Raw genomic sequence first — 15,816 nt, forward strand, 5'->3', positions numbered from 1 at the left:
ATATGGGTTGCACTCCAGAAATGAGTCTCCTAAGACTGCACCTTCTTAGACATTGTAAATTGTACATTCCAATCAAAACCTCTTCTCCTTCGACCCCATATTCTTACTAAACAGTCTCTGAATTTGAGATTTCTAGTTTATTAGCCCTCTTCCTTCCCTAACTCAGCCCATGGGTAGAGAATAAGCTTGATTACTCTCATCAGTGCTTCAAATCTGTTTGTCCCCTTGTCCCTCCGCCACATCTACCATTTTAAACTACAACTTAAGCTCCAAAGATGTTGAGGACTGCTGGAAAATCATACAACAACCCTACTGGGTCCACTGCAAATTTAGGATTGAAAGTGTCCCTTAAATTGCTTGCCAGTTCTTATTTATTTATCCCTTTCTAGTCAGGTCTTGGTCTCATTTCCATGGTAAATTTTAGAATTTTATTGTTCTTTTAAGGCCAGTTACCATCCCTCCAATTCTTAGCAAATGAACATGCTTTCTATTTCTCAGCGAAAACAGAATAGCAAATATAATTCCTTCATACTCCTTCCCCTCCAGCTTAAGACTTTCCTATTGGCATCACTTTTCCTCCTCTCTCAGCAGAAAAGCTAACATGCCTCTAATCTACCAGACTTACGTACTTTATGATATCCCTTGCTATTTCAATTATCTTTTGTTTTTCTCCTGTATCTTCAATATCTAACATGTTTACACCTCTCCTATCTTAAAAAAGCAAGGACCAAATGTGTTTCTCATCCCTGCCGCAAACTTCTCTGCCATCCTTCTCTTCCCTTCTTAACTTCTTATAGGAATATTCCACATTCTTTTTTTTTTTTTTTTTTTTTTTTTTTTTTGAGATGGAGTCTTGCTCTATCAGCAGGCTGCAGTGCAGTGGCTTGATCTTGGCTCACTGCAACCTCTGCCTCCAAGGTTCAAGCAATTCTCCTGCCTCAGCCTCTCAAGTAGCTGGGACTACAGGCGCCCACCACCACACCAGGCTAATTTTTTGTATTTTAGTAGAGACAGGGTTTCACCATGTTGGCCAGGATGGTCTTGATCTTCCGATCTTGTGATCTGCGCCTGGCAGATTTCACATTCTTAATCTACACATCCTTAACTTCCATTCAGTCCTTGCCTTTTTACAATATGGTTTCCTCTATTCTATCCAAAGGCGACTTCCAAGGCTTCTAAGATTGATTACTTGTTAAATTCAGAGGTCTATTTTCAGCATTCATCCTCTCTGACCTTTCTGTATCAGATACTATTGAGCACTACTTCTTTCATAAAAGATTTTCCCCTCTTGCCTTCCAAGATCCTGACTTCCTAGTTTTCAAGACTTGAGTACTTCTCAATTTTTTTCTGGCTTAGCCTTTCCAAAGCTCACTTTCCTTTTGATCTCATCTTTAGGTCTCTTTATCGAGGATGATGTGTAAGATCAGAACCTCCTCTAGCCCAACGACTTCAACAGAAATCTATTTGCTGAAGATTCTGGATCTTTGTCATTACATTCACACTCCTTTCTTTCTTATATATTAAACTGTCCATTCCACCTATAAATCCCATTAATACTTCAAAATAATGAGCAAAACCAAATTCATCACTTTCTTATTATTTACAAAACTTGATATACTCCTTAGCTAGAAGCTTCAGTTATCCGGGAGCCCCACTCTCCCACTATTTCCTCATTTAGTATCACTGGTACAGTTTACTAAAAAAATGTCCCTCAAATCCAATCTTCTGGTTTCCACAACTTTAGTAAAAATCTTCATCATTTCTCTGCTAACCTATTTATATCCCTTAATTTTTCTTCCTGTTGTCAATACCACTCCCCAAAGTGCTCCTGAAACTACCTTTCTGAAAATAAAATATTATTATGTCCTTCATTTATTTCCTATGGTTTAACGCACTGAAGCTGAAACTCTTCAGCCTGACTTTTTACAGTCTAGTACCAATCTCTCTCTCAAGTGACTCACTCCAGACACATTTAATGTCTCACCACTCCCACAACATGCTACATCTTAAAATTACTCCTTGTTTTAGTGGAATAGCCCTGATTCCTTCTTCTGAATCTGCTCTTATCTTCTGTCTGAATTATGCTTCCTTTCTTTCTTGAAGACCAGGCTCAAACGTCACCTCATCTATTAAGTTTCACTCAGTATCCCAGGCAGAGTTAACTGTTTCTTCCAGCACAACTGTTTATGCTGAAAACAAAAAACACCAATATTTACTGCTTTGATGTATCTGTCTCTCTTATATTTGTAATATCTTGGTAGGCAAACAACATTCCATGATGACCAAATATTTATTAAAAAGAATAAAGATACATAGATTTGATTACTTACCCAAATCTATATGTACAAGTTCTGCCGACTGCTCATTTATCAAGATATTCTGTACATGTCTATCCCCAAGTCCAAGTATGTAACCAACTGGAAAAAAAACAAAAAACAAAAAACGAACAATCTGAAATAACTGATTCCATCGCTTTCTAATATACAGCCATAATTTCAATTAAGACCACTGACTTGGTATAATCTTTAAGTGGTTTAGGATTTTTAGCCTACTTAAATGATGTGCATAACTGGCCATATTGAGTTTAACTCAAATCTTACCAGCTATTTTAATGCATACTGCATTTTACAAATCCTAGATGATTTGCTAAAAAAATTTCTGTTTACTAATAGGCACACATTTTAAAGTATTAGTACTTAAGAAATTATTGTGGCTAAAGTTGAGACCCATTATTTACCTGGGCCAAAACAGTGCATTATATGTACTCAAATTTTTATTGAACATACTTATAAGAAGTCTATGGATAAACTCTTCACTCTTCAGTGAAACCTTCTCCTTGATGAATTATATTTAACACAAATTAACCATTAATTCATTTCATTTCACCAGGTATATATCCCCCCAAAAAACTGCATTTCTGTATTTCAGACAGATGATGACATCTGATGGGAGAGAAATCACATGGCATTACAAAAAAAAACATTGGGTAGGCAGTCAGAATGACTGGATATCTGGCTCACTCTGTCATTAACTAGGCCTACTTTCTTGTTTATAAACTAGCTGTATCCGATTAGTGATTCTCTGTAGAAGAGAGTTTCACAATTCCCTGGGAACTCTTTTCAAAACATACAAGCCCTGCCTTCCTGGGATATAGTAGGTAAGTGATGAGTCGTCTTTAGTTTAAAAAAAAGAAACAATAGATTAGATGATCTCTAATGTTTCCATTAGTTCTCATGCTCTGGGATTTTGTTAACCATACTATCTACCTATTCTAATTTCTTAGGTGAAAAAAGTCAAAATATATATTGTATACAAAATACTCAAATATATCTCATGATTTCTATTCTGAAAACAAAATTCTATTAAACAATATTAATCACTAGGTGATAATATTTAGAGTTATTTTAGAGGTTATATGCAAAAGAACAAAAATAATTAAAGGAAGTAAGTTATCATAGGTTTTATTATTTTCCAAAGAAAGTCTCAGAAAATAATACATTGAGGAGAGAAAATACGCCACATTAACTATAAAACAAAGAAGAAGAAAACCCTTTTTATTATTTATCAAAGTACGAGAATTCTCTTCACATAAGTTATAAAAAGGTAGACACTAAGACTCAGGATGAACAAGAAACATAGTGATTTAATAATAAAGATGGTTTGGTTACTAACTACATCATCACTATCATCCCCCTGCAACTCAGAATGTAAAAAAAGTGCTGAATCAAAATAAAAATAAAACCTGCCAAACAACAAAGTGCTGAATCTACTATATGTACAAGATTACCAATAGAAGAAGTGGCTACACTGCGCGTATAGGCCAATCGCTTCTCAAACCAAATAGCTGGATCCAAGAATTTTTCCATGCAGAAGTAACGGAAAACTGGTTGAAAATTTTGGCAAACATCCATGAAGACTTCATATTTATCTTCAAAAGACTTTTTTTGCACCTCCTTTAAATACAGCATATATATAATTATTTTCAATATTGTATTCAATTAAACTAATATCCACATTTTATATAAAATAGATATGGGGCAATAAAGATGAACAGGATACATTACCTACAAGAAGCTAACAGTCTGGATAGGGAAGCAATCAATTACAAGTGACAATCCCTTTAGGATTTCCGTTATTAATCGTTGGGAAGGAAGCACACCTACGGTGACTGTTATTTGTTTTGATTAAATTCTAATTTGAATAATCCTGTAATCTTAAGCAGAAGCAAAGACAGAAACACCTCAGTAGTTCCAGTAGCTCAGATGGCATCACAACATTGGATTGCAATAGAAAACAGGAAAAGGGAAACAACAGAGGAATCCCTCATGGATGGCAGGTGACATGACTCAGATCTCTATCCTCCAACATATTCTTGCTGTAAAATACTACCTGAAGCAAAGCTTACCGACTTCAACTCCCTCCCATCTATATGCTGATGATTTCTAAATCTGTATGTTTGGCCCAGATATCTTTATTAAGCTTTAGCTTAGTATGCTTCTCCAGCTGCCCATTCCACATCTTCACTTGGATCACTTCCAAATCCAAACAAATACTTCTTCATCTCCGGCAAACTTTAGTCACCTCTTCTATTCTTCAGTTCAGTAAAGAGCTTCACCATCTACCCAGCTGCCCCAACCAGAAAACTGGGAGGCACTGGCTACTCCTTTTCTCCAACTTTTGTTTTTTGTTTTGTTTTTTTGTTTTTTTGAGACAGGGTGACAGGGTCTCCATCACCTGGACTGGAGTGCAGGGGTGTGATCACAGCTCATTGCAACTTTGGCCCTGGGGCTCAAGCAATCCTTCCACCTCAGCCTCTTGAGTAGCTGGGATTACAGGCACGTGCTACCACTACCTGGCTGACTTTTTATTTTTTGTAGAGATGGGGTCTAACTCTATTTCACAGGCTAGTCTTAAACTCCTGGGCTCAAGCAATCCTCCTGCCTTGGTCTCCTTAAGTGATGGGATTACAGGCATGCGCTACCACACCTGCCCCCCAACCTTATTTTTAATCAGCAATCAAATCCTATGAATTCTGTCTCCTTCATATTTCTTATCTCTACCCACGATTCTCCCTTCCTACTGCTATTCATCTCAGTTCAGACCATCTCATGCCTCCAGTCTGCATTCTCAAAAATAGAACCCACAGTGCTGTCGGAGTTTCTTTCTAAAATGCAAGTCTGATATTACTATCCTTTAGGGTCTTATAAGACCTATAGCATAAATTGCAAACTCCTTTGCATTTCATAAAGCAACACTCCATCTTTTGACCAACAACTACTGCTCCAATCTCATCTTTTCTTCCTCAAACACTAAGCCTATGGCTTATGTTGTCTGTGCCTGCTCATGCCTCTTCTCCTTTGCTTATATGCTCCTTCTGCCTGGAAAAACGACTCATTTACAAAACTTGGTTCACACACATTTTCCTCTGTGAAGCATTTCTTGGATCTACTTATCTCTATTCTCCCCACCCCAGGCAGAACTAAGCACTTCCTTCTCCATACCTACACTGTACCCTGTGTGCTGGGTACAGATTTCCATCACAACACCTATAGCACTTACCACATATTTTAAAAAACATGTCACAGAAAGCACAATGAAATGAAAAGTAAATGGATTTTGGATTTAGACAAGGCTCAAATCCTTGCTCTGTTTATTAGCTCACTGGCCTTGGGGAAGTTAAGTTCTCTGAATTTCTCATTTTAAAATGGGGATAAGGATCATGATGGTTAGTCATACTATTTGTGAAGTCTGAAGTCAGCACAGTACCTGGTAGATAGAAAGCATACAATAAATGTTGCTGATTCTGTGAATGAGTATCAGATTAGATGGCCAATGTGACACTGTAAATGTCTTAGAAGGTTTTCTATTTCAATTTCATAAAAAATTACTTCATACTCTTGTTGTTGTTGTTTTAGTGTGTGTCTGTTTTTTAGAGATGGGGTCTTGCTCTGTTGCCCAGGCTGGCCTCAAAATCCTGGGCTCAAGTGATCCCACAGACTCAGCCTCTCAAGTGGCTGGGATTACAGATGCATGCCATCGCGCCTGGCATTTTAGTGTTTTGTTTGTTAAGAATTAGTTTATTCCCAAATTGAAAATAGATCAGCACATATTGAATAAATAACCTTTACATTTCTTACCTGACAAGGGTTGACATATGTAGTTTAAAATCCTTCCTTTTTCACTCACACACTTTCATTCTGATGAGTTTACTTTCTTTTACTTATTATCTTTGATAATTATTACCTGATGAAATTTAAGGTTTTTTTGTATTCTACAATATCTGATAGCTGTCAGCTTTAATAAGCCATTAAATAATCTTGCAATAAGCTTTAATTTTGGGTGTCACTCACCATCATTTTCTTTTGGCATTGAAAGGCACTGAAATCATTTGGCCTGTATCTTTTATGAGCACCGTCTTCATTGTTAACAAGAAATTCACCAATAGGGATAGTTCCTGTACACCATTCAAGAACACCACTTCGCTGAGAGAGGGGAACCACCTGGAGTTACAGATTAAATAATTTTAAAAGGCCATTAAAGAGCATTTGGTGATCATTCAACTATCAGAGTCAGTACAAAGCATTTTTTTCAGGTTGTATTAATATTTCTCTGTCCATAGAAGACAAAGCTCCTTGGAGGAAACCAACCGGAAATAAACTTAAGCTCAAAGGATGTAATTTTCCAGTCAGCTGCCTAGATGTTTGAGAGCCTGCCCATCACTCAGTCCCCATGATTCTCTGCGAGGTCACTCCTGTTATTATACTCACCATCATGTGTCATTAATCCATACTTAGTTTGTCCAGTTAGGAGAGGAATTAACTGCTTTCCTAACAATTTTAATATCAATTAAAGTTGGGGAGCTTCACTTGGAAATTATTATTATTATTATTTTTTTTTTTTTGAGACGGAGTCTTGCTCTGTCACCCAGGCTGGAGTGCAGTGGCCGGATCTCAGCTCACTGCAAGCTCCGCCTCCCGGGTTCACGCCATTCTCCTGGCTCAGCCTCCCGAGTAGCTGGGACTACAGGCGCCCGCCACCTCGCCCGGCTAGTTTTTTGTATTTTAGTAGAGACGGGGTTTCACCGGGTTAGCCAGGATGGTCTTGATCTCCTGACCTCGTGATCCGCCCGTCTCGGCCTCCCAAAGTGCTGGGATTACAGGCTTGAGCCACCGCACCCGGCCCACTTGGAAATTATTACCCCTGAATGTGATCTCAATTTTAGTGTAACTTCATTATTGAAATTACATGTACTCTTGCTTTACAGTCTTATTATCTTCACAGAGAGAAAATGTACTCCTAAATATAAAATAAGCAATTTTACAAGGAAATTTTTTAAAATTATAAGCACACAAAGTATAGAAAATGATATTAACAGATACCCTTTTATCCATTAAACAGCCATATCAAATCTAGGATTTTCTGACATTTGCTGGGGAAGAGATGAAGCTCCCCGTTGTGTGCTTCACTGACCCCAAGTTCCTCCCCACCATCAAGACGACATTAGCTGGCTTATCATGTTCATGTATTTTTTGGTATACTTTTATTTCAAAGCTATATGTACACAAATAGTTGTAAGTATTAAGTGAAATTATGATACTATATGTATACTTCTGTAATTTGGTTTTTTATTCAATACTATTTTATCCTAACTATGTGAGCATATTTAACTCTACATCATTCAACAGCTATATACTACATAAATACACCACAATTATCCAATCTGCATTTACATTGTTTCCACATTTCCATGAAATATTGCTGCAATGAAATAAACTACTCCTGAACATATTTCAGTTTCTCTAGGCAGGGTGTCCAATCTTTTGGATTCCCTGAGACACACTGAAAGAACTGTCCTGGGCCATACATAAAATATGCCAACACTAACGATTGCTGATGAGCTAAAAAAGAAAAGAAAACAAAAAAAAAAAAACTGCAAATCTCATGATCCTTTTTGTTCTAATTAACATTATTATATTCATTTTCTCAGCTGGTCATTCGTCTTTATGGTGTCTTTAATTCTATACATTTTTTAAATTTTAATTTTCTCACATACGTTGAACTGTTTTGTGTCTTAAGGAAGCATTTGATTAATTTATTAACATATATTTGTTGGGGGTATTATGTGTTACACACAGGGCTAGGGCACTGAAAACAGACTGGCAAAAAGGCAGATGAAGACTATGCCCTCATAAAGTTTCATTCTGGTGAGGAACATATATCCTAATAAACATTTCATGATATTAGATAATAAGTATAAGAGAACAAAACATAAGTTTAAAAAAGAGAGAAAGTGGGTAATGGCAACATGCTCGGAGGCCTTTCTGAGGGTAACACTGGAGCAGAAGCCTGAATGAAGGGAGTGACTGGTGTGAAGATCTGAGGGAAAAGCATTCCAGGCAGAAGCAGAAAAGCCCCGAGGCAGAAACAAATTGGTGTGTCTAAGCTATTGCAAAGACCAGGTAAGTCAAGTGGAGATGACTCATCTGTACAAGCAGAAAGTGAGAGGAGTGTGAGGAGACTGGTAGATAAGGCTGGAGGGAGAATAGCAGAGGCAGATGACTTAGAGAGCTGTCATTCAGGACAATGTGAACTCATCTGGGGTTCTGAACAGGAAAATGGAATACAGCTGGCCCTCTGCATCCACAGATTCAACCAACTGTGGATCAAAAATATTCACCAAAAAACCCTCAATAAAAATTTTAAAAAAACCCCACAAACTTTAAAAACCAATATAGTACAACAACTATTTACATAGCATTTACACTATATAAAGTATTTTAAATAACCCAGAGATGATTTACAGTAATGGGAGAAGGTGCATAGGTTATAGGCAAATGCTACATACACCACTGTATATAAGTGACTTGATTTTAGTATCCACAGGGGGCTCTGGAAACAATCCCCCACAGATACCGAATGATAACAGTACTCTGTCTTAGATAGTTTTAAAAGGATCACTCTAACAGTTACGAATAAAACTAGCTTTTGAAAACCAAGAGCAGAAGTAAACTGTTGGTTTGAACTCTAGTATCTACAGAGATGTGACTGTAGAAGTCGGGTGGTAATAGCAGGGGTGGTAAAAAGTGACCTGCCTGGAAGTTGACCAATAGGACTTGCTGATGGCATAGATGAGACTTGAGGAGAGAGAAACAAGAGTTTAAAATGACTCCCATTACTTGGTGATATTTAGGAATTTTGTGAATTGTTTTAGGTGTGATGACAGTAATGTGATAATGGTTTTTTAAAACAGACATTATCTTATAGATCTACACACTGAAATGTTTACAGATGAAATGATATGACATCTTGCTTTAAAATAATATTGGAAGGAAGTTGATGGAGAAATGGAACAAAATTGTCCATGAGTTGGTAACTGCTGAAGCTAAGTGACGAGTACAAGGGGGTTCATGGTATTGTCTCCTTTTGCATGTTTGAAATTTTCCATAATAATAAAAGTAAAAAGAAAATAAAGCCTCTAGGTTTCAGTCTGAGCAACCAAGTGAAGGTGGTGCCATCTCTAACAATACACTTTGCATTTTAATTATGTTTATTATGTTTCTTTTCCCTATGAGAATGTGAACACTTTAAGAACCAGGGCGATGTTTTACTGCTTCTATAGACCTAGCACTCACTAGAGTATCTAACCCAACATAGGCATATAAATTCACATTTATTGAACAAACGAATGATCTCATGGCCTTTCTGATTTCCCTTCCTGCCTAAGTATTCTACATTGCTCTCTTCTCCCCTGCTCTTTGACTTTGAGTTAGCTGTGACCCTTGATGCTTTATCACATTAACATTCTTGCAGTGTAGTGTACTTAAAGTCTCTTTTACATTGATTACTCTCTGTCAATATCTAGTTCTGGGGGGCGGGGGGAATCAAACCCTTATTCTTTGTTGAGAGATTGATTTAGAAAGGAATAGGTTAGCTTTTTCTGCCTCAGCTTAGAGTCTCAACTGTGATGTTGGTTGCTGGAGAAAGAGCTGAATTTGAATTTCAAAAAGCAAATGACAGTGTTTTCTCTGGTACTAAAGATTCTCTATAAGATTTCAATTGGGTATCTGGGTATTTTGTGTAAATACCACAAAAAAGGACTGATGATTGTTTTCTCACTTCTCTCAAAATACACAGCTGATACCATCCTAGGTACACAGAAATGAAGTTAATTCATTATATTCAGTGAATGCCTTAAGATATCATGGCTTCTCTCCCCAGAACCATGACTGAGATGGAGGCTCTGAAATATGCATGACAAGGAATAAAAATTATTTATTGGCACAAGGCAGGATGACCAGGTTAAGTACAAAGCTCCTTTCAGCACTTTAAAACATATTAGAGACTTGCCTTTTAGAAAACAAATTCTCTGACACCTAAGATTTTAGGCTTGTTCAGTATACTTTGTAACAATGCATAGTTTTGGTGGAGAAAAATGGGGTCAGCCACCCTAATTCTGGTTAATGTTAAGGGTATGTCTGAGTTATCAACATATACAATAAGAACTGTCTTCATTTCCATCTGATTCTCTGACAAGAGGTATCTGGCATGCCTCAATATACAAGTCTCTCCTTTTGAGGTTGCACAATGGCACAAAGTTTGTATACCAAGATTTAGTTCCAGGTAGTCAATGTTTGTTCTTGGTGACACAGTGACCACAGAAGACCTGAATCTCAGGACTGGGAATGACTCCACAGATGACTGGACTGGGTAGACTACTTGGCTGTAGTCTAGGGAACCTCAACTAAAGGCAAGAACAGTTAGTTTAACATAATGATGACACAACTTTCACATTCTTGGAGTAAGCTCAAAATAACATAATTGGCTTACTGCCGTAATTCTAAGAAATAGTCAAACCTAAACTGTTGTGTTTAGAGGTTATACTTTAATATTGAGATGTATAACATTAAATACTCAATTAATTATCTGGGTTACCCAACCCTCTCAGCCTACAGAGACCGCCCGTACGGTCCTTTTCGTCGTGACGGTATTATAATTTGAAGAGGAAATTTGAGGAAAAATGAGCGCCCACTGAAGCCGCGCCCTGCCCCCCCCCGCCCTTTTTTTTTTTAAGACAAGGTCTTGCTCTGTTGCCCAGACTGAACTGCAGTGGCATGATCACAGCTAATGTACAGCCCGAAACTCCTGATTTCAAGCAATCCTCCCGCTTTAGCTTCTTGAGTAGCTGGGACTATAGGTGCAAGCTACCATGCCCAGCTACATTTTTAATTTTTTGTAGAGATGAGGTCTTGCTATGTTGCCCAGGTTGGTTTCAAACTACTGGCCTCAAGTGATCCTCCTGCCTTGGCCTCTCAAAGTGCTGAGATTACAGGCGTGAGGCACTGCATCTGGCCTCTAGACATTTTTCTTGAGACGAAGTCTCGGTCTGTCACCCAGGCTAGAGTGCAGTGGTATGATCTTGGCTCACTGCAACCTCTGCCTTCCGGTTGAAGTGATTCTCTCACCTCAGCCTCCCGAGTAGCTGAGACTAGAGGCATGCGCCACCATGCCTGGCTAATTTTTTTGTATTTTTAGTAGAGATGGGGTTTGGCCATGTTCACCAGGCTAGTCTCAAACTCCTGGCCTGAAGTGATCCACCCACCTCGGCCTCCTGAAGTACTGGGATTACAGGTGTGGGCCACCATGCCCGGCTAGAAATCTTAATGGAATAATTTATATGGTAAAATAGTTTTGTGTGAAAACCAGCTGTTGAAAAAGTCATAAAGTAGAGATGTAAGTTTAGCAATTTCTGCCTTCAAGATATTCTAGGTCAGGCATTGGCTTTTTTGTACTTTACAGCAATGAACTTTGGAGGTTCAATTGTGTACCTGATTGGAAATCTTAGCTACTTTCTGAGAGTTCAGGAGGTGCTCCTATAGCCTGTACTTTTGTAACCCAATTCTTCAGTCATTATCTTTGCAATCTACAAGTCTGGCATTTAGAGCATAAAAAAATTTCCTTTCATTCACATTACAGGAAAATCTACTCTCTAAAAATTTCTTAGCAATCTCTACATTATCTGTCAGATTGGAGATAGCTAATACATCATCAACTTTGTTCTAAAATTAGGTCAGGTCAATAGATGGTAGAACAACTAAACTGGTGGGTCTCAAAGTGTTGTCCCTGGACCAGTGCAGCATCAACATCACTGGTATCTTGCTAGAAACGCACATTCACAGATTCCACCCTAATCTTGCTGAATTAGAAATTCTAAGAATGGGGCTCAGGAATCTGTGTTGTAACAAACTCTCTAAGTGACTATGATGTCTGCTAAAGCTCGAGTACCAATGATCTTAACCACATCAAAGAATTCCTGTACAGGCCGGGCGCGGTGGCTCAAGCCTGTAATCCTAGCACTTTGGGAGGCCGAGATGGGCAGATCACAAGGTCAGGAGATCGAGACCATCCTGGCTAACATGGTGAAACCCCGTCTCTACTAAAAAAATACAAAAAAACTAGCCGGCGAGGTGGCGGGCGCCTGTAGTCCCAGCTACTTGGGAGGCTGAGGCAGGAGAATGGCGTGAACCTGGGAGGTGGAGCTTGCAGTGAGCTGAGATCCGGCCACTGCACTCCAGCCTGGGTGACAGAGTGAGACTCCGTCTCAAAAAAAAAAAAAAACACACAGAATCCCTGTACAGAGTAGCTTTTATAGAGCAACTTTTGCTTTCTGTATTCATCGAGGATTAATTAGCTTTTTAAACTGCTAATGAAAAGCATCTATTATGTTAGTTATTATTACAGAAAGTTCCATGTCACAAATTTCTCACAAACTTGAAGGCTAAGGAAAAAAATTGGGAGTTCCTTAATGAACAGTATGCCCCTCTCCCAACCAGTAAGTTTTATATTTGTCTCTGAAAGCAGTAAGAAGCTCAAAACCAAGTTCTGCTTTTTATTACAATAGCCTAGCTCAAGCAGAATTTTGGAGGGTAGATCTAATTTATTCTTCTCCACTCCCTTATTTAGGGCTTTTAATTTAGCCATTATTTTAAAAATAAAACACATTCCTCGTAGAAAACTAGAAATATATAAAAAAGCAGGTGTCACCCATAGACCCTGTTAGAACATTTATAGAAGGAGAAAGTTTTAAAATGAGGTACAGGAATGAAATCACAAAAGACAAACCTATGGAAAATAGGCCCTTTAAGTTAAGGATTTATTGTTATTTCCAAACTGGTTAAATGAATAATTAATATGAGTCAAAGATGATTAGCTAATAGAATGTGACTGAGGACTGTCTTCTCAGGCAAACAGCTAGAGGAAATGTAAGTGGGCACACCACCATTGGGAGTAATTTGGCAATATGTACCAGATTACAGGTGCATGTATCCTCTAACCCAGCAATCCAACTTTTGGAAATCCATGCTACCGATTTGCCTGCACATGTATGAAATTTGTATGTTCAAGGTTATTCACTATAATACAGCATTGTTTGTACCAGCAAAAGACTGAAAACAACCCAAATGCCCATTGATAAGGACTTGTATAAAAAACTACATACATACACACAATGCAGCTGTTAAAAAAGGAGAAAGATTTCTGTGACATATTGTTGAGTAGAAAAAAAAGGAAAAAATACCTAACTATAAGAAACACCTAACTATAATTAACATTAATAAAGACTTTTTAAAAGAAAATAAATCTTTATTATTTGGTCCTTCACAGAAAACATTTGTAGACTCCTGGTCCAAATAATGGCATCTTCTTCTTCTTCTTCTTCTTTTTTAAACAGGATCTTGCTGTGTTGCTCAGGCTGGGGGCTCACTGCAGAGCCTGAGCTCACTGCAGCCTCAAACTCCTGGACTCAAGTGATCCTCCCACCTCAGCCTCCCAAGTAGCTAAGGGACTACAAGCACATGCCATCGTGCCTGGCTTTTTTTTTTTTTTACCTTTTTGTCAAGATGGGGTCTCACTATGTTGCCACGGCTGGTCTCGAACTCCTGGCCTCAAGCGATCCTCCCACCTTGGCCTCCCAAAGCATTAGGAATATAGGCATGAGCCACTTCACCCAGCCAAATGGATCTTTTATATGTTTCTGGTGAAGTAACAGAAGTACAAATAGTTACCTTGTAAGTACAGATAGTTAATTTCCTCTTCCTAGTTTCAGTATTTCTCTGCAGTAATGTATTACACATCTGGAAGACCTGTTGCATGACAGCATCTTGTCTCAGGTCATCACGGCCCTTCAGAATAATTAAACATGAATAAACAAGTAGTACAGTTTATTTTATTATAAAAACACAGAGCCATCTGAGAATAGCAAAGGGCACTCAGAAACAAATCTGAGCATCTGTGCACCTCTTGACAGTCTCCCAAATAATTAAAGATCTACTGCCATTCTTTCATTTAGAATAAGCTACAACATTTACACTGATTTAGAAAAAGAAGTTTCCCCTAGCTACTTCTGTAATTAGATTAACTGGAAGTCCCCCATAGGAAGGCATACTGCAAACACCTGAGTAAAACAGCACTGTGTCTTTCCACCACTCCCCAGTAGGACCCAAAGAGCTCGTGAGCAAATGGTAAGGGAAGAATGCTCTCCCTTTTTGGTACATTAAATAGCCCTTGGAACAGTACCAGACCCAGTATACTGACACAAAGGACGTCAACTTGTACTATTCAAGGAGATAAGAGACAGACACCAAAGTATTTTTTTTTTTTTCACAAGAAGCAAGCTCACTGTACATGTCTGTACATCTTAATGGTATTCTTTTACTTGAATCAACCATATAATGATGGTCTTTCAGAGACACACATACACACACACACACACAAAATGGAGAAAAGCCTGGTTCTAGAAGGTAATGCATTTCTACTCTACAAATCTTCCTCATTTGCAATTATTCAAAATAAAGACAAAAACCCAAATAAAGCAGAAAGAAGATATCAACTAAAATTTTTCATCATTAAAACTCTTAAGGGCTAAGCCAGAGAAGGGATGGCTCACCTTAACAAGCTGTCTCCTCTCCTTGCCATCAGAACCTACACAATCTATTATTTTTGGTAAATTTACACCTCCTGCTAAGCGAAATTCTGCTTTAAATGACTGTATAGTCACGAGATTTCCATATTCTCCTGTGTGGTCCACCTAATAAAAGCATAAACATGATTGATAATAAGTCAGATACACTATTTGCACTTAAAGAAAAATACATTATAAATGGCAATTTTAATATTAAACAGAGGAACAAATGACAATGTGATACTGGTTAAGAACTGCAACTATAGGATGGGTGTGGTGGCTCTTGCCTGTAACTTTAACTACTGTTTAATTAAAGATTCACTAATATACGTAAAGTCATCTGAGAAATAACTCCTCACAAAAACATAAAGTAAATTTTGGAAAAGAGTAGGAGTTTTCTGGGTTGTAACTGCTAAATCTGGCATTTTAAGGAAATATTCAGCTAAATCACTTAGCTGATATAGCTAGAAAAATAGCAGTCAATCCAAATGATACAGCTACATTTCAAATCAAGTATCTAGATACTAAGCACTAAACTGCAAAATGAAAAGAAAGACAATGTATTTAAGATGATCATTTTCTAAACTTATAACACTTATTATTACATATATCCCTGCCCACATGAAATTACTTCCATTATTTCTTGCAATGAAAGAACATTAGAACAGAGCTAAGTGCATTGTGCATATGAAGTCAACTTAATATTATAATAATAGGTACTATATTACTTAATACTGTGATATATCACAGCCAATACATTTTATTGCACATAGAATTTTTAAAAACAATATATGACAGGCCGGGCGTGGCCTCAAAGCCTGTAATCCCAGCCACTTTGGGAGCACCCGAGGACGGGCGGA

At 37.9% G+C, this 15,816-nt stretch overlaps 2 protein-coding genes across 7 annotated transcripts in view; one reads left to right on the plus strand and one right to left on the minus strand.

Annotated features, from left to right (window-relative positions):
- The window catches only part of CUNH11orf65 (chromosome unknown C11orf65 homolog), a 112,673-nt gene that overhangs the window by 93,675 nt on the left and 3,182 nt on the right, over positions 1-15,816 (plus strand). Inside the window, exons 9-10 of one of the 6 annotated variants that reach the window (XM_017855263.1) lie at positions 4,220-4,336; positions 6,376-6,444. The exons of 1 other annotated variant lie outside the window; for it this stretch is intronic. In XM_017855263.1, coding sequence (XP_017710752.1) covers positions 4,220-4,336; positions 6,376-6,382 — 124 coding nt within the window. In that variant the 3' untranslated portion in view covers positions 6,383-6,444. Of the gene's footprint in view, positions 1-4,219; positions 4,337-6,375; positions 6,463-10,218; positions 10,299-15,816 lie in introns of those variants that run through there. 4 more of the 6 variants (XM_017855264.1, XM_017855266.1, XM_017855269.1 and 1 more) reach the window with 4 other exon arrangements.
- Positions 1-15,816, minus strand: part of ATM (ATM serine/threonine kinase) — a 133,098-nt gene that overhangs the window by 9,422 nt on the left and 107,860 nt on the right. The window contains 5 exon segments of the mRNA XM_017855270.1: positions 2,331-2,417; positions 3,788-3,953; positions 6,351-6,500; positions 14,061-14,177; positions 14,942-15,082. Of these exon segments, the coding sequence (XP_017710759.1) occupies positions 2,331-2,417; positions 3,788-3,953; positions 6,351-6,500; positions 14,061-14,177; positions 14,942-15,082 (661 nt within the window).

The sequence above is a fragment of the Rhinopithecus bieti genome, unplaced genomic scaffold (assembly GCF_001698545.2).
Source record: "Rhinopithecus bieti isolate Rb0 unplaced genomic scaffold, ASM169854v2 scaffold_39705, whole genome shotgun sequence".
Classification (NCBI taxonomy): Eukaryota; Metazoa; Chordata; class Mammalia; order Primates; family Cercopithecidae; genus Rhinopithecus; species Rhinopithecus bieti.